This window comes from Eretmochelys imbricata, chromosome 3 (genome assembly GCF_965152235.1).
Source record: "Eretmochelys imbricata isolate rEreImb1 chromosome 3, rEreImb1.hap1, whole genome shotgun sequence".
NCBI lineage: Eukaryota > Metazoa > Chordata > Testudines > Cheloniidae > Eretmochelys > Eretmochelys imbricata.
This window is the reverse complement of record NC_135574.1, coordinates 96,415,130-96,439,367: the sequence shown is the minus strand read 5'-3', so window position 1 is coordinate 96,439,367 and position 24,238 is coordinate 96,415,130. Positions and strand designations below refer to the sequence as shown.

Here is a 24,238-nt window from a genome sequence, read left to right as displayed (position 1 = left end):
CCTCCCTCCGCCCGCTTCCCGGAGCCCGGCGCAGCCGCCGTGTCGACTAGTACCGCGCCCCCTGCCGGCCTGAGAGAGACTCAACCGCCCCGAAACTATACAGCAGGGGGCAGGGACACGTGACTCTAGGAGTGCTCGTGAGCAGGCGGGGCATCGGGCGCGTGACGCTAACGGCACTGAGGACTCCAGGCGCAGGCGCGTCAAGCGGCTGGGGTCGTCGCTCGCTCGCTCTCTCTCTGCGGGGGCGGGGCTGTGGGATCTCTGGGCTCGGCCGCCCAGAGATCTGTGCCCCTCCCCCCCGCCCGGGAATGATTGTAAAAGGGGCCGGGGGCAAAAGCACAGTGGGGCGGGAGCGAGGGTTGGTCCCTGGAGCAAGGGGGGGCCGGGGTAAATTGCAAGCGCCGCAGGGCTGGGGAGGGGGTAAACAGCCCCGCCCCCGGCCCCTGCCCACATCCAGCGCCTAGCGACCTGGTTCTAGCCCGGCCTCTTCCCCTCTCTGCAGCGAGCTGCGCCTCCTCCCGCAGCAGCAGGACGGGTTCCCTTCCAGCCCTGGGGGGTGGGTGTTGGGAGTGGGAGAAGCGGAGCTAATGGGGTTACTCTGGTAACCGGACTTTTCGTTTGCAGCCAGCACTGCTAACCAGACGCTCGGGTCCCCTTTCTACTGGAGTTTCCAGTCTAAAACTGGATACAGGGCTGCCAGAAAAGCCGGGGGGGGGGAAGCAATCGTTTTTAAGAGTGAGCGGGCTAAGCCTTGTGGGGGAGTGGAGAGGAGTTAGTGGGCAGGGCCATGTCTGCTGTACTGCCCAGGTAGGTTGGAGATTGTGGGGCTCAGTCCACACTGGTTTCAGAGTAGCAGCCGTGTTAGTCTGTATTCACAAAAAGAAAAGGAGTACAGTCCACACAGTATCTCCAGCCCAGGTGATGTAGGGTGACCAGACAGCAAGTGTGAAAAATTGGGGCAAGGGGTGGGAGGTAATAGAAAGACCCAGAAATTGGGACTCTCCCTATAAAATCGGGACATCTGGTCACCCTAAGGTGACGTGACCGCCAGTGGTGGATTTAGAGTTAGTGGGGCCCCCCCAGCCCTGTGCTCAGCTTCATTTTTGGGGCCCCTCTTTGGGACCCAGCCAAGAAGAAGAACACTCTCTCCTCTCCCCCCAGCCCCCATTTTTCATTTTTTTTCTCTTCATCCTCCTCTAAGTAATAGGAAGTAAATGAAAATAAGTGAGGTACCTTGATTGTTCTTGTAGTCTAACTTATTTTTCCACAGACCACTTGAAAATCGCAGAGGGTCTCAGTGAACCACTTAATGATCTTTCCAAATATTGTTTGTACCATTAGCTAACTATTGTAAAGCACTTTAGATAAGAGCACTTTATTAAAAAATGTAAACAACCGTTGGAGTGCAGGGTCTGGCCAGGAGCTAGGGTGAGGGAGGGGGCTCAGGGTTAGGGCAGGATGTTGAGGTGTGGAGCCCTTACCTGGGGCAGCTCCTGTTTGGTGTGAGGGGTGCAGGTGGGAATGGGGTGTGCGTGCAAGAACTCCCATTTAGGGTGCTTGGGGTGGGGACTTGGGGGTGGGGGATGTAGGAGTCAGGGCAGGAGGCTGGGGGAGGTGTGTGAGGGGGTGCAGGAGTCGGGGTGGGCAGACAGCTGGGGTCATGGGGGTGCTCACTGGAGGGGGTATGCCCAGATTCCAGCCCCTTCCCGAAGGCTCTGCCCCTGCCTCTTTTCCTCCTCCTTCCCCCCCCCCCACCCCGAACAGCAAACCTGCTGTGGCTCTGCTCTTCCCCCTCCCTACTGCCAGCAAACCGCCAGAGGAGGAGGGGCAGAACGCAGGGGGAAGAGGTGGGGGCGGAGCTTGGCTGCCAGCAGAACCTGCCCTGCAGCAGGACAGAGCCCCAGGAGCCAGCAGCACCAAGCTTCTGCCCCCACAGGAGAGCGCAGGGGGGTGGAGGGCAGGCACAAGGAGAAGAGCATCTAGGCCCCCTTTGGACCATGGGCCTGGTGCCATGGTAAATCCAGTATGGATTGCATGGCCCATTTCATAAACGCTCCGCGTTTGGAAAAATCCGAGGAAGGTGGCGTTCAGGAAAACTGGCTAATGGGCATAAAAGGCATAACTGGAAACGGTCCTGATACCAAGGAAAGGGAGAAGTAGCAGCAGGCCCGTAATGCTCTGAAAACCAAAAAATGAATCCTACCACGACTGGGAACTTGGACAAATTGCTAAAGAGAACAAAAGACATGTACAAGTACTCAGAGAAAACAACAAAAAGGCCAAGGTAGAAAATGAGTTACAGCCTGCAAAGGACATAAAAGGCAGTAAGAAGAGGTTCTTTACATATAGTAGGAATGAGAGAAAGATGAAAGAAAGTGTAGGTCTGTTACTTGGTGGGGAAGGAGAGTTAATAACTGATGCCATCAAGAAGGCTGAAGTGTTTAAGGCCCATTTTGCTTCAGTCATCACTGAAAAAGGTTAATAGTGACCCATATACAAGTGATCAATTAAGGGGAAGGAATGTAAGCCAAAATAAGGAAAGAACAGGATAAATATTTAGATAAGTTAGATGTATTCAAATCAGGAGAGCCTTTGATGAAATTCATCTTAGGCTCCATTAGAAACTAACAAAATCTCAGAAACATTAATTTTTGAGAACAGGTGAGGTCCTAAAGCAAGGGATCTCAATGAAATTTTTGGTGCCCTCAGAGTGTAGTCACCCACTCTTCCTGGTGTCCACACTGACATTTTTTCCTAAAATTTATTTTTTTCTTAAAGTTAATAAATATGTGTATATATATATATATATATATACACACACACACACACACACCCCCCAAATCATTGTAAATTAATTATTTATGTAAGGTTTTGGGGGTGTTTTTTACAGACTCAATAATAAACATGCAATTATCTGTATTCTTTACTGGACCTAACAGAAATAATGTGTTTTGCACATTCTTGTCTTTATTATTGTTTCCTTTTGCTTTTTTGGTAAAAGTGGTTGTACAATAATTCTGAAATAAAGTTAAAAATGTTTTGACTTAATAGAAGTCCAAATAATAATGACAAAACAGATCTGCAAATTGTTTCTGAAATAAAAAAAATTTCAACCTGACAAAAAAATAAATCCAATAATAATGATTGTATTAACAACAAACATAATCCTATTATATTGTGTTAGAAATACAGTGTGATGAAAGTTCTGGGTTTTACCACATCCATTGGGTGGATCAGAGTACTTGCAATAACTCAGCAGCTCTTTGAAAGGAAAGTCTGCAGGATCTTGGCTCTCCTGTGAGATTAGAAAAGAAGCTCAGAAGTTAGCATCAGTGAGGCGGTTTCGGTACTTGTTTTTCAGGAAATGAAGTGCACCGAATGCCCTCTCACACAGCACAGTCGTCAAAAATGCACGAGAAAAGCAAAGCAACTTTAGCTGGGGATTGTAGGTGTCCTCAAAACAGGTACGCATTACTCCATAACTCCTGTACTGTAACAGTAGGCTGACTGAAGTATGTTTTCACTCTTGAATCATTGCACATTTTCAGCATGAGGAACTTAAATCCAAAAAGAGTCAAAGGAAGCAAATCTGTCTTGCAAGGCAGTTTGCAGCCAAAAAAGCTGAACCAGAATTGCTGAATGGGTCAGTGACAAAGGTGACCTGACAGAATAAGTTTCCCTCACTGAAACGATTTTCCAGATCCTCCAAGAGGATACTCAGGTATTTGGTTACACCTAAGTCGACTTTTTGCTGCACATTCCAACCGACTAAGCTGATAAACTGAAAAGTCCATTCCTCTTGTAGGTGCTGGACTGTCAGATATTGTCATTCTAAATGTATTAAATTATTTCATTACCATCAAATATTGTTAGCTGAGGTTTCTGAAGCTCCAGGTTCAAGGAAGCAAGCTTTGGTAAAAACGATTTAGACAACCATGTACTTCTGGATCTTGTAGTTTTTGGGACAGTTACGGTGAAATGTTATTCAAAACCTCAGTGAGCTCTTCCCAGAGCTTAAAGAGCCTCTGCACACTGTCATTAAAACTAAGCCAGTGGACTGGGTTGTTGTTCAGCAGCATCGTGTGTGTCTCACAGCCCATTTCACACACAGTTGCGGATCTTCCTTTATTGACGTTGCTGGTGTTGACAGCATTGATGGATTTTTTCCACTATGGATTCAACCTCATCCATACTTTCCATTGAAGCTTTGCTGGTAAATACTTCTTGGGCAAAACATTGAAACAGAAAACGTTTGAGTGCACCTTTCTTGGAAGCAGTTCAACACCCTACTCATCCACTTTGCATAGCTACTTCCTCATCAATTGTCAAACCACAGAGATTGTCAAAGTTAACATGGCACGCCTACATTCTCATCTGAACACATTCAAAAATGTATTTGTCAGTAGGCCTATCTCTGAGGCACCTGACATAAAATACCTTCGGAAAAACAATGGCAATCACAGTCCAAAAAGTGAACACATACGATTACCTTGGGATTCCTCATGACATCAAGGCTCTCATCCAAGCACAGACTGTAGAAAGGGCTTGCTGCGAGTTTTCCAGCTATTTCATTTTGTAGAAAATTCACCAGATCTCTTGTGCTCCCCTGTAACGTGCTGTTGCTCAGTGGTATCTCTCTGAAAAGCTTACTTTCTGGTTCTATGGCCAGAACAATTTTCTTCAGGAGTTCTCCATCACTGAATGGTTTTCTTGCTTTCCCCAAAAGTAGTGCAACTTTAAAAGTAGGCACTCAAATCTGATCTGGTTTATTCAAAAAAGTCTTTGAGCCGCCACTGTTGTCTTTCAAACTCAGTTTTTGCATCATGTAACAGCTTGCGCCTCTGAAACTCATTGTGGTAATTCTGTTCAAGTATCCCTACATGAGTGCTCTAGTAACATTGCATTGCATAAATTTTGATTTGATGAATTTCTCTCTTGCAAACATTGTGTGGATCAGAATGCAACTTGCTCAGAAACTGAATCAGACAGCTTCAGAAACACTAGAAACTGCATTTCCCACCGGTCTTGAAATGTTTGTTTTTCTTTCTTCCATGTTCTGCTTTTCTTAGCAGGAAGTGGCTCCTGTGGGACCATCTCTGTATCACATTCAGAGGCACTTTCTGGCACTGATTTTTTTGAAAAACTTTCTGATACCCATTTGTGTCAAACTCTTTTGCCTTCTGCCACAAACAGTCTCAGCCCACTCAAACACCACACAGTGATTTTGCCAACAATGAAGTTGACCAAAAGCAACTTACAACAAAAACAGAAAAATTCCCTACATTTCCCATCCTTGGTAACCTTGCAGTCTTGACTGCATTGGTTACCATTTCTGTGTCCCAGGTGTACTAGAATACCTGTATAAAGGCCTTTCTTACCTTGGCCTTAACCTAACTTGTGGTAATAATAATTGACACTATAGTAACAAACTGAGAATATACCACACCTTTGTAACTTCAGTGGGACTTGCAAATAAACTTTCCCACCAATGAGTGAACTTTGCATCCTTTAGTACCCGTTTAAGGATCTTTTCAAATGTTGTTTGTGGAGTGATGGATGGTAAGCATCAAATTTTTACCTTGGTTGGCCAGATCCTTAATGTGACCCTCTAGTACAGGGTGCTGGACTAATTGTTCCAACACCTTTATGTTTACCCCTAGATGGATAGGGTCTAGGTAGTTGCACAAACTTTATGAGAGCACAGTGTTCTGTATATTTAACTTTTCTGATACAAAACTTATATTGCACCTTTGTATAGTCATGACAAAACAAAGACAAATTGACATGGGGATTGTTTACAACTTCGTAAAAGAGGTTAACAGTAAATGTTCTACAAAGACTTCTAACACAAACACAGTTGCTATTAACTATTACTAACTCTGAATGGTTGCTTTCATATACCTGAAGGTCATAGTGGCATTTTCCTTGGTCCGGATCAAGCAGATATGTGGAGCCATATAGACATCGGTGGCACGGATATATCCATTACCTGGTTCCCTTACACATGCACTAATATCAATACTGTAGTATTGCCCTTCACTTTCCTGCACCCAACTTCGGATGTCTGAAGGTATTAACACCGACTGGTTAATATTAATACACAAGGGAATGCAGGGATATGCCCACTTTGTGCTGGCATTTCTGATGGTTAGGATGTGAGCTGTTCTATTCATGTCTGCATCAAAGTAAAAATCTACTAGCTTCCACCAGGCATGATGTTCTCTCTCAAAAGGCATGACATCTTTAAACATTAGGTTTTTACCTCAAGGGGAATATTACCTTGAAATCCTGTTCTTAGGATTCCTACCACTACATCCTGTAGCAATGCCTGGGTCAGCATACAGGCAAGTGCCCATGAGGTGTTGGACTGGAGCACACCTTTAGCCTTGATTGTTTTATCAGGATTTTTTTTCTTGGTGGTGTACAGACATTCATGGTATCTACAGCATCATAATTTAACTCACTGATTTGACTGAGTGTAGAGGTAAGGGGCTGGCTGAGGGAGGTCATATCGTATCCTGATTTTCTGGGCCAAGTTGGTAGTACTCAGTGAATTTGCCACCCCAAGGCTAGTCCCACCCCTCCTAGCACTGTGGCTGCTAGGTTCCTCTTTTGTTTGGAGTACTTAGAGATGATGCTGTCTAACCAAGCATCCCAGCCTCTTGTTAAAGGTATCACAAAAGGCGCATATCTGGGGGACATATGAATTAGCACTGGAATGTCCATATTTACTCTTTTTAGAGAGTAACTGGGACTGATAATAAGTAACCTTTTCAGGTCCTGTTTTACCACTAGAGGGCCAATAGAACTAACATAGGGTTTGGGCACAACAGTTATTATAGTATATTTTACCCCAGAAGGACCTGCCAGGTACCACATTCCAGAGTCATTTGCAGACACAGACAAGTTAATACTTCCTACCTTAATTGATTAGTCTTGTTATAGTTGGTATGGTAACACCCATTTTTTCATGTTCTCTGTGTATGTATGTATGTATGTATGTCTCTCTTCCTACTGTATTTTCCACTGCATGCATCCGATGAAGTGGGTTTTAGCCCACAAAAGCTTATGCCCAAACAAATGTTAGTCTCTAAGGTGCCACAAGTACTCCTTGTTCTTTAAACAAAAACCATTCTTGAACATACAAACGAGCAAAACTTGTTCACATATTCCGAAGCATTACAGTATTGCTTTGGTTGGCTATTACAATTTAATACAAGAAAATATGCACTTGAAGGGGTGTGTAACCATACTCTTACATATGGTACATAGGATTACATATTTAGGAATATCTTTACTTCCTGGATCCCTTCCCTCAGTTTTTAGGCCAAATTAGACATCCTACAGGCACATCTTAGGGGACTTTTTATTATAAGTCCACTAGTACAGTTGGTGACGCATCTGTCATGTAGCTTCCAAACACAGCTCTCGCCAAAGTTGGTAACCTTCCCTAAAGGTTCCAAATTTCTCTCAGTTAAGATTACATTAGTGTTATAACTAACTACATCCATGTTTACCTTATTGCCCATTTCCTCCTTCCATTGGAGGATACAGTTGGTGTCTCTTTTGTAGGTGACCACCAAGCATTTATCATCAAGCAAAGGTGGTCCATGAGATACTCCCCATGGTCTTTTCTCATTTCCAAGAAATTTCCGAAATTTTCAATTTCCTTAGTACCATTCACAGGTGATTCAAGGTTACAAAAATAATGTTCCCCTTCTTCTATGGACAACATATACATGTTTGTATAATTAAAAGCAATAGCAGGTGATTGATGATTTTGGACACCTGAGAGATGAACAAAGAGAGAGATTACATTTTGCAGTAACTTGGCCCCTTTCCCATTTAAGGGTTTTAACTTTTTTGCCCTTTAAATTCCACCTTGTAGACGGTGGGGCTGGCTTTATTTGTAATTATCACAGGCCCTATCCATCTTGGGCTTAGGACATGCCCTCTTTCTGAATAGAATTTGTATAAAACACAATCCCCAATGTTCCATTCAACAGGTTTCAATGGGTCTCCTAACCTTTTTTCCATGAACTTGGCATTTGCCTTCAACTGTAGGGCGACCTGTCTTTGAATACAACTGATGTTATTCAGAAGCTCCTTCATATACTTATCTATCAGAACCCTGGGTTGGTAGTGGTCAGGAGGAACCCCTCCTACCCATCAATGCTCTGGAATCTTCATCACACAACCTATTATTACCACCTTGTGTGGTGTAAAGCCAAGGGATGCTATTGTGGATCTTAATGCCATGAAGACCAATGGCAACTTTTGGTCCCGGTTCTTTCCATTATTGCTGGTGATCTTATGGAGAGCAACCCACAGCTCTGGGGGTGTCCCGCAATATGAAATTGTTTGATACCCAGAGCCTGACATAGGGCCTTCATTATTTCACTCACAAAGTGGGGATCCTGGTCTGAGTCGATGGTTTCAGGCAGACCAAAGCGTGCAAAGGTTTTTTGCTGTTGTGGAGGCTGTATTATTTCTGGTAGGATAAGCCTCCACCCATTTGGAGAATGCATCTATGATGACGAGGCAATATTTATTACCTCTGCCCATACAGGGTAATGGCCCAATAAAGTCAATTTGTAAATGTGACCATGGCCCAACAATCTTTTGGTGTGCCATGGGGCCCTTGATTACTTTGTGGTCTGCGTTATTTTCAGCACACTGCAAGCAAATATGACTGTTTAGACATCTCTAGTTATTCCCAACCACCAGCCCATGCTTAGGATTCTGTTGGTGTTTTTTTCCACTCCAAAGTGGCCTTGGTTATGTGATAGGTTGATGAGTTCTTTTCTCAAGCATTCAGGCACCACTAATACCGGTGTAACATTGTTAACATCTTCCCTTTGGGCCATGATGATACCATTCTTGTTTTTGAAGAGCTTATACCCTCTATATTCCTCTTTTGACAGAAGGTCCTGGACTTTGTCAGCTTTTTGATGGTCTATGATGTCTACCTGGCTCATGATTTCAGATTCTGCAAGTTGCCCTTTATAGATCTTATCAGACTTGGTCCACAAATATTCTTTTCCCACTAATGCTGCTTGCTTTGTGAGGCTATCAACTTGATTGTTGTGTTTTGCAATTTCGGCCTGATCTTTCCTGCGTGCCTTCACTTTACAGGAAATATGTATTACCTGTCCTGGAGGTGGCAAAATCCCAGATGTGTAAAAGGTATTTTGCATAGGAGACAGGTCTTCCATCCGAAGTCTTCATGGATCTCTGGATCCATACTGGCATCCATTTTGTGAGTGCCTTCACCACCCAGAGTCTGAACATACCAACAAGTTGCTCTTTGGGTCCGCAGCATCTAAGACGGCCAGGATGGCAACAACTTCTGCTGCCTGTGCCAAATAGGCTAGGACAGTGCTGTGCACGATGGTCTATGAGCTGAGCTGAAGGGCGGTATAGCCCGCATGCAGCTTGCCATCCTTGTGATAGCAACTCCCATTGACTACCCAGACGTCAAGATGTTTATCTTTGGCTTCCTGGTATGTCATGCTCATTTTAAAGGTGCTCTAAGTTGTCTGATGTTAGAGGGCACTCATGCTCCTCACCTTGTATTAGCAAAGCATATGGTGCAGCTGATAGTTGAGATGTCTTGTCAACTTTGCTGTCCCTGTTGATTAGGCTAAGAGTCCAGAATGCTAACCTAAGTTTGAGACCCTTCCTTCATTTATTCATCCTGAAAGGACATACTTGATAAGAGTGTGGGGTGTTTTGAGACTGACTGGGAACATTCTGATGATATATTCCCAGTGGCTGCGTGCCCATGTAAGGACCAATACCTCCTTTTCACATGCTGTATACGGTTGTTCTACATTGCTTAGTACTCTTGAGCCATATGCAACTGGTTTAGGACCATTACCAGCATCCTGCGTTAGGACTGCACTTAGATCTTTTCCTGTTGTAGCCAGCTGTAACTGATAGGGAGTATTAGGCATAGGATAAGCAAGAGTCGGAGCCTTCATAAGGGCTTGCTTTAGGCTGACAAAGGCATTTTTCTGTTCTTCTCCCCATATCCAGTATTGTCCCTTCTTCAGCAACTGGTACAGAGGGCGGGCCATCTCTGCATAACCTTCAATGAATTCTCTTGAGAATCCCTGTCAGGTCCAAGAAGGAACATAGAGAAGATCGGTTCTGTGAAGCAGGAAACTTATTTATGAGCTCAATTCTTTGAGTGTCAGGTTTTCTTCCTTCAGCTCCTAACTCTATGCCCAGGTACGTTATTTTTTGGCACACCAGGTGATAAGTGATGGTATGCCAGGTGAGTGAGAGCAGTGCAATTGCACATGGAACAATGGGCACTGATCTGCCACTCTGATGGGCAGCAGCCGTGGGACAAGCGAACCAACCTTAAATACTCTCCTGTTACGAGGCAGATTACGGTCATGCGACCATACCTTTTCCTGCCTTGCGGAGAAAAAGGCGCCAAATCTGGCAACAAGATAGGCACCAAAAATGGAGGGACAACAACCGCCCCTTGAATCCAAGATGGATAAGTAGGGAAAAACAACAAAAACAGAAAAATTCCCTACAAAACCACCTTTGTGGCTTTCTACTCCTGGAGCTGATGGATGCTGACACGAAATAGAACAGCTTGGAGAATACAAGCCACTCTCTATGGAGAATCTTCCCACCAAAATCAAAAAAGAAAAGTAGTTTTAAATTGAGACACTTTGAAAAAGTTCACCTCTAAAGATTATTCTAAGATGTTTTCTTGCAAGATCCTATCTTGAGAACAGAAAGTGGGAGCTAATTTAAATAATGATTCCAACACAAAAAACTATGGTGTGCAACAGCTAAGTTTGCACAAGTACAAGTACCAACTCAAACGACTTGGAAAATTCACAGTTAAGAGATAGCAAACACTATACAGCAGCCAGCCAACAAAAATGCATGGAAATTAAAATCTTAATAATCCATCACACACTTGAAAGGAAACACCAAAATAAACCTTCAACTGTATTCCTGTAGTGATTAAAGCATATGATTCTGAAACAACTTTTCATCCATAACAGTTTCAAAATCACTAGTGACCATAAAACACTAGACGGTTTTACTCCTAGTTTACAGTTTTCCTGCAAATTCTGGTCACCATTAAGTTTACACAAAGAGTTACTTAAACTTATGAATAGAAGGTATGCTCATTCTGAGACCTCCGAGTTTCTCCAGTCAGACCAAAAACTTGACATGCCTGATCTTTCTGAAATTAAAAAATAAAATAAATAAAAAAATGCCCAAAAGAATCCAAAAAACAAACCAACCAAACAAACACCACAGAAGAGTTTTTCTGGTTTTAATTTCAGGCCTTCTTCATACACTATAAAGTAGCAAAAAAGGCACAAATTCTTTGCAGATTACCTTCATGTTACTAATATAGTCAATTTTAGCTTCATCTTAGTTATTTTTTGTCTGGGAATAAAACTATTATATTTTGCAAGAAGTCTGATGGTAAGCTAAGTATGTGCGCTACCTTTTCGTATCTTGAGATAGGCTGACACTCAGGAATATCATGACCGTTCTCAAAAACATGAAGTACTTGTAACATGGCATGTGGGCACACACAAAAGTAGGACTAAGCACTGCAGAATAAGGCTGATCAGATCCTCAGATTAACCGTTCTATTATTTTCATTATTTTTTTTCCTAGTAAAAGGAGGTGTTTTTTTCTTTTTTGCATAGCTTTTCTTCTTGAAGTCCCTTCGTAGTACATTGAATCAACCCAAGTTAGAAAATAACATACCAAAATGGATGTTAACATACCAATAACTTCCACCATCTACTCCTGTATTCTGCCTCTGCTATGATCTGTACCTTTGAAACTCTCTTCTCAAGGAGGATTCAGCTACTATTCTTATCTGAAGTATTTGTGCCTTAAGGAAGGGCTCGTATTATTCCCTCATTTTAGGAGTATTCAACGTTTGTAAATAAATGTAAAAGGGAAAACATCCAAAGTAAGTATCTGAATGCATAAACTCCTTTATTGAAAATATTGCGATAGCATTGCATTACATATATTCAATATTCATAGTTTAAAGTGTAAAGGGTCACAGAAGTTTTAATGAACAACACTGCTGAATAGAGAACACAGCATTTAGATATGCTCTGACAAGTAAAGAGTAATGGAATAAACTGTAGGTAAATAAGAGAGATAGGTATGTAAAATGACAATTTTTTTTGCTTGTAACTAGTAAGGGGTATGCAACTGGCCAAAATGGCAGACATTATTGGACATTCCTAGCATCTCTCAAAGCACTATGCTATTAGCAGGTTCTAAAATATTTTACAGCTAAATCCATCAGAACTTTTTTTTATGGATAGACCAAGTGGTAGAAAACAGTGTTAATAGCTTATGTGCACTGTGTTACAGACTTCTTATTTTTACAGCATCAGTTTTTAACTGCATGGAACCTCTGTGTGGACTTTAAGACTGATTGATGCTTGGCATCTAAGTTGTTCCCTTTTATTTCTGGGGGATGGGAGAAGAGGGTGAACAGTAGTAACTAACTGGAGTTGTACTACTGTGGTGGAATATTCCAAGTGTTTACAGTGCATTTTTAAGTATGAGTGCAACACCATTTCTAACCTGACTTCTTTTAAGATGATTAATTGGATTCAGTATGACGTGTTACATTTTGCTTTGAACTCTAAAGGCACGACAATATTCCTTTCCTACCAGCAGAGATTATCATTTAAATAATTTTTTTTAAACAAAAACACCCACAAAGCCATGTTTGACAAGGCAGAATTGGTCACATACCATAAAGAAAAGTATTTTCTTATTTCCTTCAGTTATCTTTTGTATCTGTTGGTGTTTTCACAGCACTAACTGGATTAGAGTTCAGCTCTGCCTTTCATAAATGAAATGTCCCTCCAGAGAAAAAATTCTGGTCAGCATTTAAATGCCACTTCATTAAACCAAAAAAGAAATAATTAGTTACTTGTAAAAGCATAAGTTAGCATGTTGGTTCAAGCCTTTTTCAGGAAGGAAACCAAATAAGAATGACCAAGAAAAACAGTTTTTACACCAACATAATATGGCCTATATGGGAAAGAACATTCCTTCCAACTTTTCACATTATATTTTTCTCCCTATTAAAAAAAAAATTTGTAGGTAAGACTAATGAAACAGAGCTAGTTTTCTGTGCCACCACGCAAGTGGCTGAAAAAACCAACCTGTGTTTCTTTTCAGACATTTTCTTAGTCATGAATATAAACATGTTGGGGGAGATCCTGAGCTGGTATAAACTGTCACAGCTCTACTGAAGTCAATGAAGCTACGACAAGTTACGCTACCTAAGAATGTGCCCTGCTGTCCCATATATTGCCAGTAGAACACCCGATCAATAGGAAGATGGCAGCAGAGTCAATAATGAAAGCTGACAGCACCCACCTCTCTCCCACCCTCTGAAAGTAATCCAGAATTATGCACTCAGAGTTTCTGCCAAAAAACAAAACCCCTAAATTAGGGCAACAACAAAACAGAAACAAAAAAGTTTCATTTACAAAATAATATATATATATATATAAAACTAACTTTAGAAATCAAATGGATTTGTTGCCAACACATATGAAAAACACCTCAGTAGTATTTTTCTGTCAAATTCTGAGGTTTTAAACATTAAAAGAAAAAAACATACCTAATACATTTTAAACAAATGTACTATACAATGAACAATAAATAAAAAGATTTAAAAAAAAACATGTTCCCTTTAAGTGCTCTGTTCATCTATTTCAGATTATTATTGTTTTCATGGCAAACAGAAAGTATGTTGTAGATTTTCTTTTTGGTTAGCACTTACATGTAATATAAATACACATGGAATGTACTGTATATATATATATTTTTCCCCCCACAGTATTTTTTCCACAGTTACAGAAAATAAAAAACAAAACTGCTTTAAACAAATTCATACACCATGAATGTCTTCATTAGCATCTTGTTTCCTTACTGAAGGAGTGTTGGTGGGAAGAGAGTAAAAACACTCACACACACTGGTCCTCTTATTGTTTTCTACATTTCTGCCTCTTAAAATTGGCTCTCAGAACGTTTTTGTGTAGCCATGTTCTGCTGGGATATCAGAAAGAAAAAGTGTTACACTGTGAGGCCTGTGCTGGGGCTTTAGCTTTCAACATCCTCAATGAACCCAGTCCATAAGGCAGTCCTTATTTCACTCAAATGTCCATACTTCCACATCTTGTATTATGAAATCTTCCTTCTTGGATAAGATGTCATTATTGAAGGTGCTGCAGGAGTTGCTTCGCCCATGATACAAATCAGCATCCAGCCATAAACCAAATCGACCACTAAAAAAAGAAGAAAAAAAAAAGTTAAAGTTTGAACTTTATCTACAACAGCTAAGCCCACATCCTTGTTAGCTGGAAACAAAACAAACCCCCACAGCTTGGGCAAAAAATGGTTCCTCGCCTTCTTGTAACTGTTGTTCTTCAAGATGTATTGTTCATGTCCATTCCAATCAGGTGTGCGTGCGCTGCATGCATGATTGTCGGAAACTTTTCCCTTAGCAGCTCCCACTGGGTACGCTAGGGAGCCCCCGGGAGTGACGCCTTTATGACCCTGCTGACCCGACCCACCCTTGAGTTCCTTCTTGTCGGATACTCTGACAGATGGTAAGGAGGGTGGGTATTGGAATAGATGTGAACAACACATCTCGAAGAACAACAGTCCCAAGAAGTGCCTTGCACGATGACAGGTTTCAGAGTAGCAGCTGTGTTAGTCTGTATCCGCAAAAAGAAAAAGGAGGACTTGTGGCACCTTAGAGACTAACACATTTATTTGAGCATAAGCTTTCATGAGCTGTAGGTGCCACAAGTACTCCTTTTCTTTTAGTCCCAAGAAGGTGAGTAATCGTTTTTTCTTCAAGTGCTTGTTCATGTTGATTCCAATCAGGTGACTCCCAAGCTCTCCCCTGGAGGTGGGATTGGAGTTAAGGAATCACTGATTGGAGAACCGCCTTCCCGAAAGCTGTGTCCTCTCTAGCATGCTGGGTGATGGCATAGTGGGTGGTAAATGTGTGCACCGAAGACCAGGTTGCTGCTCTGCAGATCTCCTGGATGGGCATCTGAGCCAGGAAAGCAGCAGACGAGGTTGGAGCACACGCCAAGTGGGCTGTAATATCCAGGGCTGGGATCTTGGCGAGGTCGTAGCAGGTATGGATGCAGTCCGTGATCCAGGAAGAAATGCGTTGGGTTCTCAGTGGTAGCAGATGACAGAACAAGGAGTAATGATCTCAAGTTGCAGTGGGGGAGGTTTAAGTTGGATATTAGGAAAAACTTTTTCACTAGGAGGGTGGTGAAACACTAGAATGCGTTACCTAGGGAGGTGGTGGAATCTCCTTCCTTAGAAGTTTTTAAGGTCAGGCTTGACAAAGCCCTGGCTGGGATGATTTAGTTGGGATTGGTCCTGCTTTGAGCAGGGGGTTGGACTAGATGACTTCCTGAGGTCCCTTCCAAACCTGATATTCTATGATTCTATGAGACCGGATGCCCCTTCATCTGGTCTGCCACCACTACAAACAGCTGGTTAGACGTCCTGAAAGGCTGTGTGTGCTCAATGTAGAATGCCAGCACCCTCTGGACATCTAGTGAGTGAAGCCTCGGCTTCTGCACATGAGCATGCGGCTTGGGATAGAAGACTGGTAGAAAAATGTCTTGGCCAATGTGGAATTTGGGTACCACCTTGGGCAGGAAGGCTGGATGCGGCCTGAGTTGTACTTCGTCCTTATGGAAGTGCGTGTGTGTGTGGGAGTGTTTGATGGTTAGCGTTTTTAACTTGGACACCCTCCTGGCTGATGTGATGGCAACCTGGAATGTCATCTTCCATGAGAGATACAGAAGGGAGTATGTAGCCAGTGGTTCGAATGCCCCCCCCCACACACACATTAGCCTAGAGGGGACCAGAATGAAATCCCAAGCAGGTACTGGCGGTTGGGACTGTGGATATAGCCTTTCCATGCCTTTCAGGAAACGGCCCACCATAGGGCTGGCAAATACCCCAACTCTCCTGGGTGAGACGCCAAGATGGCCGCGAGGTGTACCCTGATGGATGATCCCGCCAAACCTTGCTGCTTCAGATGCAGTAGATACCCCAGCATGAACGGTGTAGATGTCTGAAGTGGAGGTACGCGATGCTGCTCACACCAGCATGAGAACCTTTTCCCCTTAGCTAGGTATGTGGCCCTGGTGGAATGTTTCCTGCTACCAAGCAGCACCTCCCTTACTGATTCCATGTATTGGAGCTCCTTTGGGTTTAACCATGAAGCTTCCAAGCCATGAGATGGAGGGAATAGAGGTCCGGGTGAAGAAGGTGGTCCTGTGTAATCAGATCGGGGTAGAGTGGCAGGGCGATCGGGGTGTTCACTGACAGCTCCAGAAGCGTGGTGTACCAAAGTTGGCGTGGCCATGCTGGGGTCAGCAGAATTACTTCCGCTTTGTCCCTGTGGATCTTGAGCAGGACCTTGTGGATAAGCGATATCAGCGGGAAGGCATACATTAGACGGTCTTCCCAGGGTAGCACAAACGAGTCTGAGATAGAGCCTGAACTGTTTTTGGAAAGAGCAAAAGGGACACTTCCTATTGCTCCTGGTGGCAAATAGGTCTACCCAGGGAAGCCCCCACCTTTGGAAGATGGGATGCATGACGTCCAGACGGATGGACCACTCGTGGTTGCGAAACGACCTGCTGAGGTGGTTTGCAAGCTCATTCCGTACTCCAGGGAGATAGGACGCCTCCAGGTGAATGGAGTGGGCTATACAGTAATCCCACAGCTGGAAAGCTTCCTGACAGAGAAGAGAAGAGCAGGATCCGTCCTGCTTATGTAAAACATGGTGGTGGTGTTGTCGGTCATCACCGCCACCCACTGACCCTGAATTCTGGCCTGGAAGGTCTGGCAGGCTAGACACACAGCTCTGAGCTCCTTGATGTTGATGTGGAATGAGAGCTCGACCTGCGACCACTGATCCTGCATCTGTAGGTCTTCTAGCTGGGCCCCCCAACCCAGAGCTGACGTGTCCATTACTAGGGTCATGGGGGGTTGAAGGGTGCTGAATGGGAGTCCTTCGTGGACCATGCAAGGGTCTAGCCACCAGCGAAGGGACTCTAGAACTCACTCCAGTACTGTCACTACTGAGTCCAAGCTGTCTCGACCTGGGCAATAAGTTGAGGTGAACCATGCCTTGAGTGGCCTGAGCCTCAGTCTGGCATGCCTGACCACACAGGTGCAGTCTGCCACAACCGAGGAGACTCAGGCATCCCCTTGCAGTTGTGGTGGTGTACTGCCTGAGAGTCTGGATAATATCGGTCATTGCTTGAAATCTGGACTCCAGCAGGATTGCTCTGGCCTGTACAGAGTCCAGCACTGCCCCAATTAATTCTGTTCTTTGGGTCGGTGAAAGCATGGACTTGTTCACATTGAGGAGGAGTCCTAGTCTCTCGAAAGGGTCTCTGAGTAACCAAACTTGGGACTCCACTTACTCCCTGGAGCGCCCGCCCCCCCTGCAGCAGCCAGTCGTCGAGGTAGGGATACACTTGTACCTGCCTCTTTTGGAGAAAGGCTGCGACCACCGACATGCACTTGGTGAATACTCGGTGGGCCATCAATAGACCAAATGGGAGCACTGTGAACTGGTAATGTTTGTGGCTGACTACAGATCTCAGGAAAAGTCTGTAGGCTGGATGAATGGCTATGTGAAAGCACACATCTTTCATGTCGAGAGCAGGGTCAAGGCCAGGGTCTACCACAGAGTTTTTATATTGTTCTGCACTGTCTTGATTAGGGGCAGAGCCACCCGTGATGTACCTTTGGGAGCGAGAATGTCCACCATGGCAACCTCGGTCTCAACAACCTCCTCCACTTGCAACTCCAAGTTGTGAGAGTGATTCACCTGAGGACGTCTTGGTGCACCCTGTGATCTACTGGAGGTGGTCCTGAAGCGGACGCCCTTGCTACAGCTTCGTCTGGGAAAGAAGATGAGGTGGCTAGTGGAGTTACCGGGTCCTCCTGTCCCTCTAAGTCTCTGACCTACTCTTGGTCAATAGACCATTGTGGCCACCACAGTCTATGCCTGGGGCTGGTCCTGTTGTGGAGACGTCTCGGTCACAACCCGAGGTTGAGGGGACAGTTGGGACAGGGTGGCCTTGGATCCTCGAGGAGCGAGTCTGTCCCCAGGAGAGTATTGCGGCCGGCATCCTGACGCTACAGACCTTGATCCCCTTGACAAGGTGCCCTGGACTTGATGATACACCCCGGGGATCCAAAAGGGCCATTGCACCAGGGGTTGCCACTGCTGTTGCCAACTCAGTGGTGCCTCCCTTCATCGATTCTGGGATCTATGCCAACTATGCCTTTAATAATGTGAGTCGACATAGGATTCTGAGGTCCGAAGTACTGATGCTCGGTGCCGCAATGGAGGCGGGGGACCGGTGCCTGGAATCCAATGACAGAGACCAGTACCGCGTGTCAGGTGCCAGAGAAGGCAGTCAAAGGTCCGGTGCCGTATGTCAATGCCAATCGTCTGCTGGCGTGGGGGACCTGCCCCCTACTTCATTCATCTATGAAGATGGCCTTCTTAGTTGCCATCATGTCAGCCCATAGAAGCTCCCTCCTCTCTCCATGGGTACTGCTAGGAAGTCACCTGAAGTGCGCACCAGTAGGGATGCTACTTGAAGAAGAAGGAAATGTTACTCACCATGTGCAGGAACTGCAGTTCTTTGAGATGTGTGTTCTGTGCGTGCTCTGCTACCTGCCTTCTTCCCCTCTACTTTTATTTTATTTTTGGTTGTTCCCCAGGGGATGACTAGGTAGAGAAGGAACTGAGGGTGGTTTACCTGCGTGCCCTGATTGCCTTGGTGTCTGCCATAAGGAGGCATAGGGAGCACGTGCAGGCTGAGCGGACACTGCTGGCTAGAAATCTCTGATCAAGGACTCAAGATGCGTATGTGCACCTGGAGTAGAACACCTATGGGGGAGCCGATGGTACCAACGATGATGGGCATACACCAGGTACTACAGATGTCAGGAGCTGATGCTCGCTTGGTTCTGAGGGGACCACATGTACAGGCACCCCTGACTGAGCTTGCGTTGGTAATGATGATGGGGTTAAGGTGCATGATGGCAACAACAGCTGAACAGGATGCTTCATTGCTGATGGCAGGGTCGAACTTGATGGTACCGTGTGCTTACCCTCCCCTTACTAGTGGAGGGTACAGGTGCCGTATCAGAGCTGTGTCTACTGTTCTTTGAGCTCTGGGACTTTGCAGGCCCACAGGTACCAGAGGAAGAGTCCTTGGCCTCAACAGTACCCTTGGAGACTGAGGACCTCGATAGGGACCTGGTCTTTTTTGGAGATGGAAGAGTGAGAGTCCGCGCTCTTTCTGGGAGTCTTCCCAGCAGGCTCCTTTTTGAGAGGAGGTAAGCCCTGAGGCTGACAGGGTGCTCCATCTGTCCAGGGATTCTCCTGACTGGCTCAGGGGGTGGTTGCAGGAAGCATTCCATGGCCAACAGTCTGAGATTTATCTCCCTGCTCTTCCTAGCTGTGGACTTAAGGGTCAAACAGAAGGAACGCTTCTGGGACATGTGGAACTCCCCCAGGCAACAGACACACTTGAGAGTGCCCACTGCTTACTGGTATAGCCTCCAAGCAACAGAGGCAGCATCTGAAGTCTGGTGAGTCAGGCATTCCCTGCCAGAACGCGACAAGTCTCCCCCGAGGAAAGGGGGGGGGGGGGGAACACCCACAATCATCTCACCAAAACTAACTATGGTAAAACACTAAGTACAACTATCTGTGCAAAACAAAGAGAAGTCCAATTACGCTCTAGGCAGACATGCTAGGTGTTCCGCAAGGCTGAGGCAGAAGAGAAGGAACGGAGGGTGGTTTGCGTGTGCATCCCTATGTAGCCTCAGTGTCTGCCACCAGGAGGCATAGGGTGCATGCGCAGGCCAAATGGACACTGCTGACTAGAAATCTCCGATCATGGGCTTGAGAGGCGCATGTGTGCCCGACGTGGAGCACCCATAGGAACACTATTCAAAGACGGATAAATTAATCTACTGGACTAACCAGTTTTTCCTTCCACACTTACATGTAATAATATCCCTTCTCTCCCAAAATGTAGTCAATTATAGGATTTCAAAACCAAAAAACCACACACTTACCCTCCCCCTCCAAGTTCTAGAGAGCTGGTATCTCCATTGATAAAGTAGGTGTTTTCTCCAGACCACTTAAACACCTAGAAAACAAGACCCAAATTTGATTATCGGGAATATAATAAACTAAAAAAGTAGGCTAGGGAATTATTCTGGGTAATTGTGTGTGTGTGTGTGTGTGTGTGTGTGTAAAAAATAAAAGCAGCATGGTTCATATCTAAAAAAGGCACAACAATAGATTGCTTTAAATTTCACGTGTGTCCAATCAATATGCCTTTGCTTTTCATAGACTTAATATCTTCAATATTTAAAAACAAACAGCCTATTTACATTTTAGGGGTGTCTCACAGTTGCCCATTCTCTAGTTTCTTGTCACTATGGTCTAAGCACTGTGTAAAATCAAACTACTTCTGGAGCTCCCACCTCTCCGGTTTTATGAGTGTTCCATGGTTTATTCATTACATCTTCCCACACAATCAACCTAGAACCTTCTTCTCACCCTCATGGAAGAGTCCAGCTCCTCCAGTCACTTTTGCTGGAAGTACTGCAGTTTGGTAGTACTGAATGAAGAGTTTAGTGATTAGCTGCATTCACAAGCAGTTTGTCACACACCTTCAAACTGATGCTTTCTGAGGAGTCAATTTTTTTCTTCTCTCTCTAACCAAGAGAAGTTGGTCCAATAAAAGAGATTACCCCTCCCACCTTGTCTCTCTAATATCCTGGAAACAACATGGCTACCTCAACACTGCAAAAAAGGGTCTCACGATAAACATGCTGTTCAGTAATGTTTTGTCAAGCATGTTTCACAAGTGGAGCTCCCCCTAGCCATGGGTCCCCTTCCCCAACAAATTACCTTGAAGTTTGGACTAAACGTGTAGAGGAAAGTTTCGCCTGTGCCGTAATAGTGGTCACTAAATCTGAAAGGATGTGTTGCATATGCTCCAAATATCTGTCAAAACAAAAATGGTTGGGTTATACTTGAAGACAATTTGCAAAATTCAAAAGGCCTTTCAAATATAGTTTCTGACAAATAACTGCACTGACGTTTTAGGTAATAAAGGCTAATTAGTGAAATTCGGGGGGGAGGGAAGGGAAGCTGATCTGGTGTCTGGGTTGTCCACACCCCTTTATAGTTTTAAAAGCCAGAGGGCTCCAGATATGAGGATTCTAGAAGCTACTGGAGTACTTCACACCAGTCCCAAGGATGCCCTCTGCTATTTTATAACAGACTGATAACTGAAGTCTGCTAGTGACTGGAATGGATGCTTGCGAGAACACAATTACAGTTGCAAAGCATGCTCCATAGAAATTGTGAGTTCTGGACAGATTTTTACCTCTTTTAGTACTAATATTTTCCTGGGTTTGAGTTTAAGGATAAATATGCTAATTTAACAGTCAGTACTAAGCATAGTATAACATACGTCTTGTCTTATTTTGACTCCTACTATTCCATATAATTGAATTTGGCTGAAAACTGCTGCTTTGCTAACAAGCGTATGCAACTCTTAAAATTGTATGGAATACCCATGTGAAGGTTGCACTACAAATGATAAAGATAGTTATGTTTAATCTATTTACAATCATAAGGTCTTTTTTAACTGGGTCATTCCAATCCAGGAGACCCCAAAATAAGTGCACTATTCCCAAGTCCTAACCTGGTTGTCCATATCTTTGATGACAAGGAGGACTGGACTGTCAAGAGACGCTGATTTCCTGTACAGAGTTTTCAGGCTGGTTCCATGCTCCAACGTGCTATATGCAAGCCGCCATGGATATCCCTGCACTCTTGCTGGCAGACAGCGTGCAAGCTAGGAGTGAAAGAAGAAACTAGTGTAGACATTTAATTATATACGATTTCTCTCTCTTCATCTCAAGTCAACAGCCAGTAGAGCACTGCAAAAAGCTGTGCCTGACACCTAGACACTACGGAGATGGGTATTTACAATGCACCCAAAATAAAGAGCTGAAGCATTGTGGTTAGAAATTTAAATCTCCAATATTGTGCCAATATAATTTCTAATGTAACTGTTCCAGTGTCAGCAGGGAAGAAAATGAGAATGTGGGAAAGGGAGCAAACCAAAATTCCATTACTAATTATACCTGTTCTATGTGCATATTCTCTAGGAGCGCGCTGTGATGCTTTAGGACAGGTAAAGAATCATCGTCATCTTCCTCATAGTAACTGCAAATGCTCTTTCGACGCTTTGCCTCTTCTACAGTGATAATCTGAGACAAGAGGACACAAGTATTATAAATTTGAGTCAATTTCTGGGTTTTCATTAACCTTAAACTGGGACGAGTGAATTAGACTAATGGAGTTAAGTTAGTACCAGACCCAGATCTTATACACTGTGAAGCAGCCCCAGAAAGCTAGTATATCCTATATATGCAGGACCACGCAGTGTAAGGATATACCCCAGGGACAATGTTACATAGTGAATAAAGAAGTGTTGTTTACCCTGTCCCACAATACAAAAACCAGGGGTCACCTGATTAAATTAAATAGGCAGCAGATTTAATATAAACAAGAGGAAGTACTTTTTCCTCACATCACAATTAATCTGTGGAACTCATTGCCATGCGATCTTGTGATGGTAAAAATTTAACTGAGTTAAAAAATGAACTGGATAAATTCATGGAGGATAGGGCCTCCAATAGAAATTAACCAAGACAGTCAGGGATGCAAACTCATGCTCGGGACAACCCTATACTCTGACTGCCAGAAACTGGGAGTGGAAGACAGGGTGGATCACCCCAAAATTGCCCTGATCTGTACACTCTCCCTGAGGCTCTGGTACGGTCACTGTAAAAAGACAAGATACTGGGTTAGATGGACTATTGGTCTGACCCAGTATGGCAACTCTTATATGCTTATGTCTATGGGTAGCACAGGAAGCATGGAGAGGTCTTCTTTATGGCCTGACAATCCCTTTTTGCTGTATTAACCCCTTGGGGCCATTAGCTGGTAGAGAAACTAAACTATGTTGGGGAAGAAGCCTGGTACATACTTAGTCCAACATCAAAGGAGTGCAAAGGCCACCTCCTCCTGAGAGTCACCATGTGTATGTGGGCCATGGGGCTTGGGATATTCTTTCAAATATGAAGGACACAGAAGCTTCTTTGTTTTCCTTCCTGCAGTTAGTCAAGCACAGTGAACTCTTCTCAGATGCTAACGCATAACACTAATATAAATAAGGCTTTAGGTTTCACTTCCCATTATTGCTAACCCTATGGCAGCCCTTTCTTGCCCATTTACAAAGAAATAAACATTTATTTATATAAATTGAAATAAAACACCACACCGAAGAACCAAAAAGAAAGTTACATTTGAGCAAAACCTGGAAGAAAAGCACATGTTCTGAAGGCTGCATCATATAGGTAAGCTCTCAATGAACCTATATGCTCAGTCAAGTATTTAGTTCCAAATTCTTACTAGTGTAAGTTCTTTCTTGTCTTTAAAATAGTCATTTTGGGAAACTGATGCTTATTTCAAGAAATTTTAAGAATGTATTCCAAGGTCAAATGTCTCACGGTACTTAAATAAAAAAAAAAATCAGACATTTTCAGTTGAAAAACTATCAAATAATTCTTTGGAAATGTGGATTGGTCACTGATAGTTTTAAATCTGAGTTTGCTACAACTTTAAAAACAACATTGATCCATATAAAGACTCATTAGTCAGATTTGGATTCAAATGTTCTTCCTTTAGTTAGAAGGAAAATACCATGCCCTTCCTCCCCCAGAACTCCATTAAGGTCATTGCCTGTTCCACTAGACTGACTGCAGAGTCTGTGGCTTCAAATTTATCAGTTATCTAAACCATCTTTTCTATACAAACCTATCACCCTACAATTAAACTCTATGATTCTATGGAGCCGCAGGGCTGAAGCCCCAAACCCCAGCGCTCCTCCCAGATCTAAAGCCCTGAGCCCTGGTGCTCCCATAGGGCAGAAGCCCTGAGGGCCCCTCCCCTCCGAAGCCCTGACCTCCCCCTATGCTGCAGCTGCAGCCCCAACCTGCTCATGGCTGAAGTCCGTAACATTTTGTTGAGAGTTAC

General features: G+C 44.0%; 1 protein-coding gene across 6 annotated transcripts in view; it reads right to left on the bottom strand.

Moving 5' to 3' along the window:
* Positions 1-11,975: 11,975 nt before the first annotated feature.
* The window catches only part of NCOA7 (nuclear receptor coactivator 7), a 168,117-nt gene continuing 155,854 nt past the window's right edge, over positions 11,976-24,238 (bottom strand). For all 6 annotated transcript variants that reach the window (XM_077813014.1, XM_077813013.1, XM_077813012.1 and 3 more), the window contains 5 exons: positions 22,282-22,407; positions 21,837-21,989; positions 21,035-21,130; positions 20,191-20,264; positions 11,976-14,321 (listed from right to left, as the gene is read on the bottom strand). In XM_077813014.1, coding sequence (XP_077669140.1) covers positions 14,186-14,321; positions 20,191-20,264; positions 21,035-21,130; positions 21,837-21,989; positions 22,282-22,407 — 585 coding nt within the window. In that variant the 3' untranslated portion in view covers positions 11,976-14,185. The remainder of the gene's footprint in view (positions 14,322-20,190; positions 20,265-21,034; positions 21,131-21,836; positions 21,990-22,281; positions 22,408-24,238) is intronic.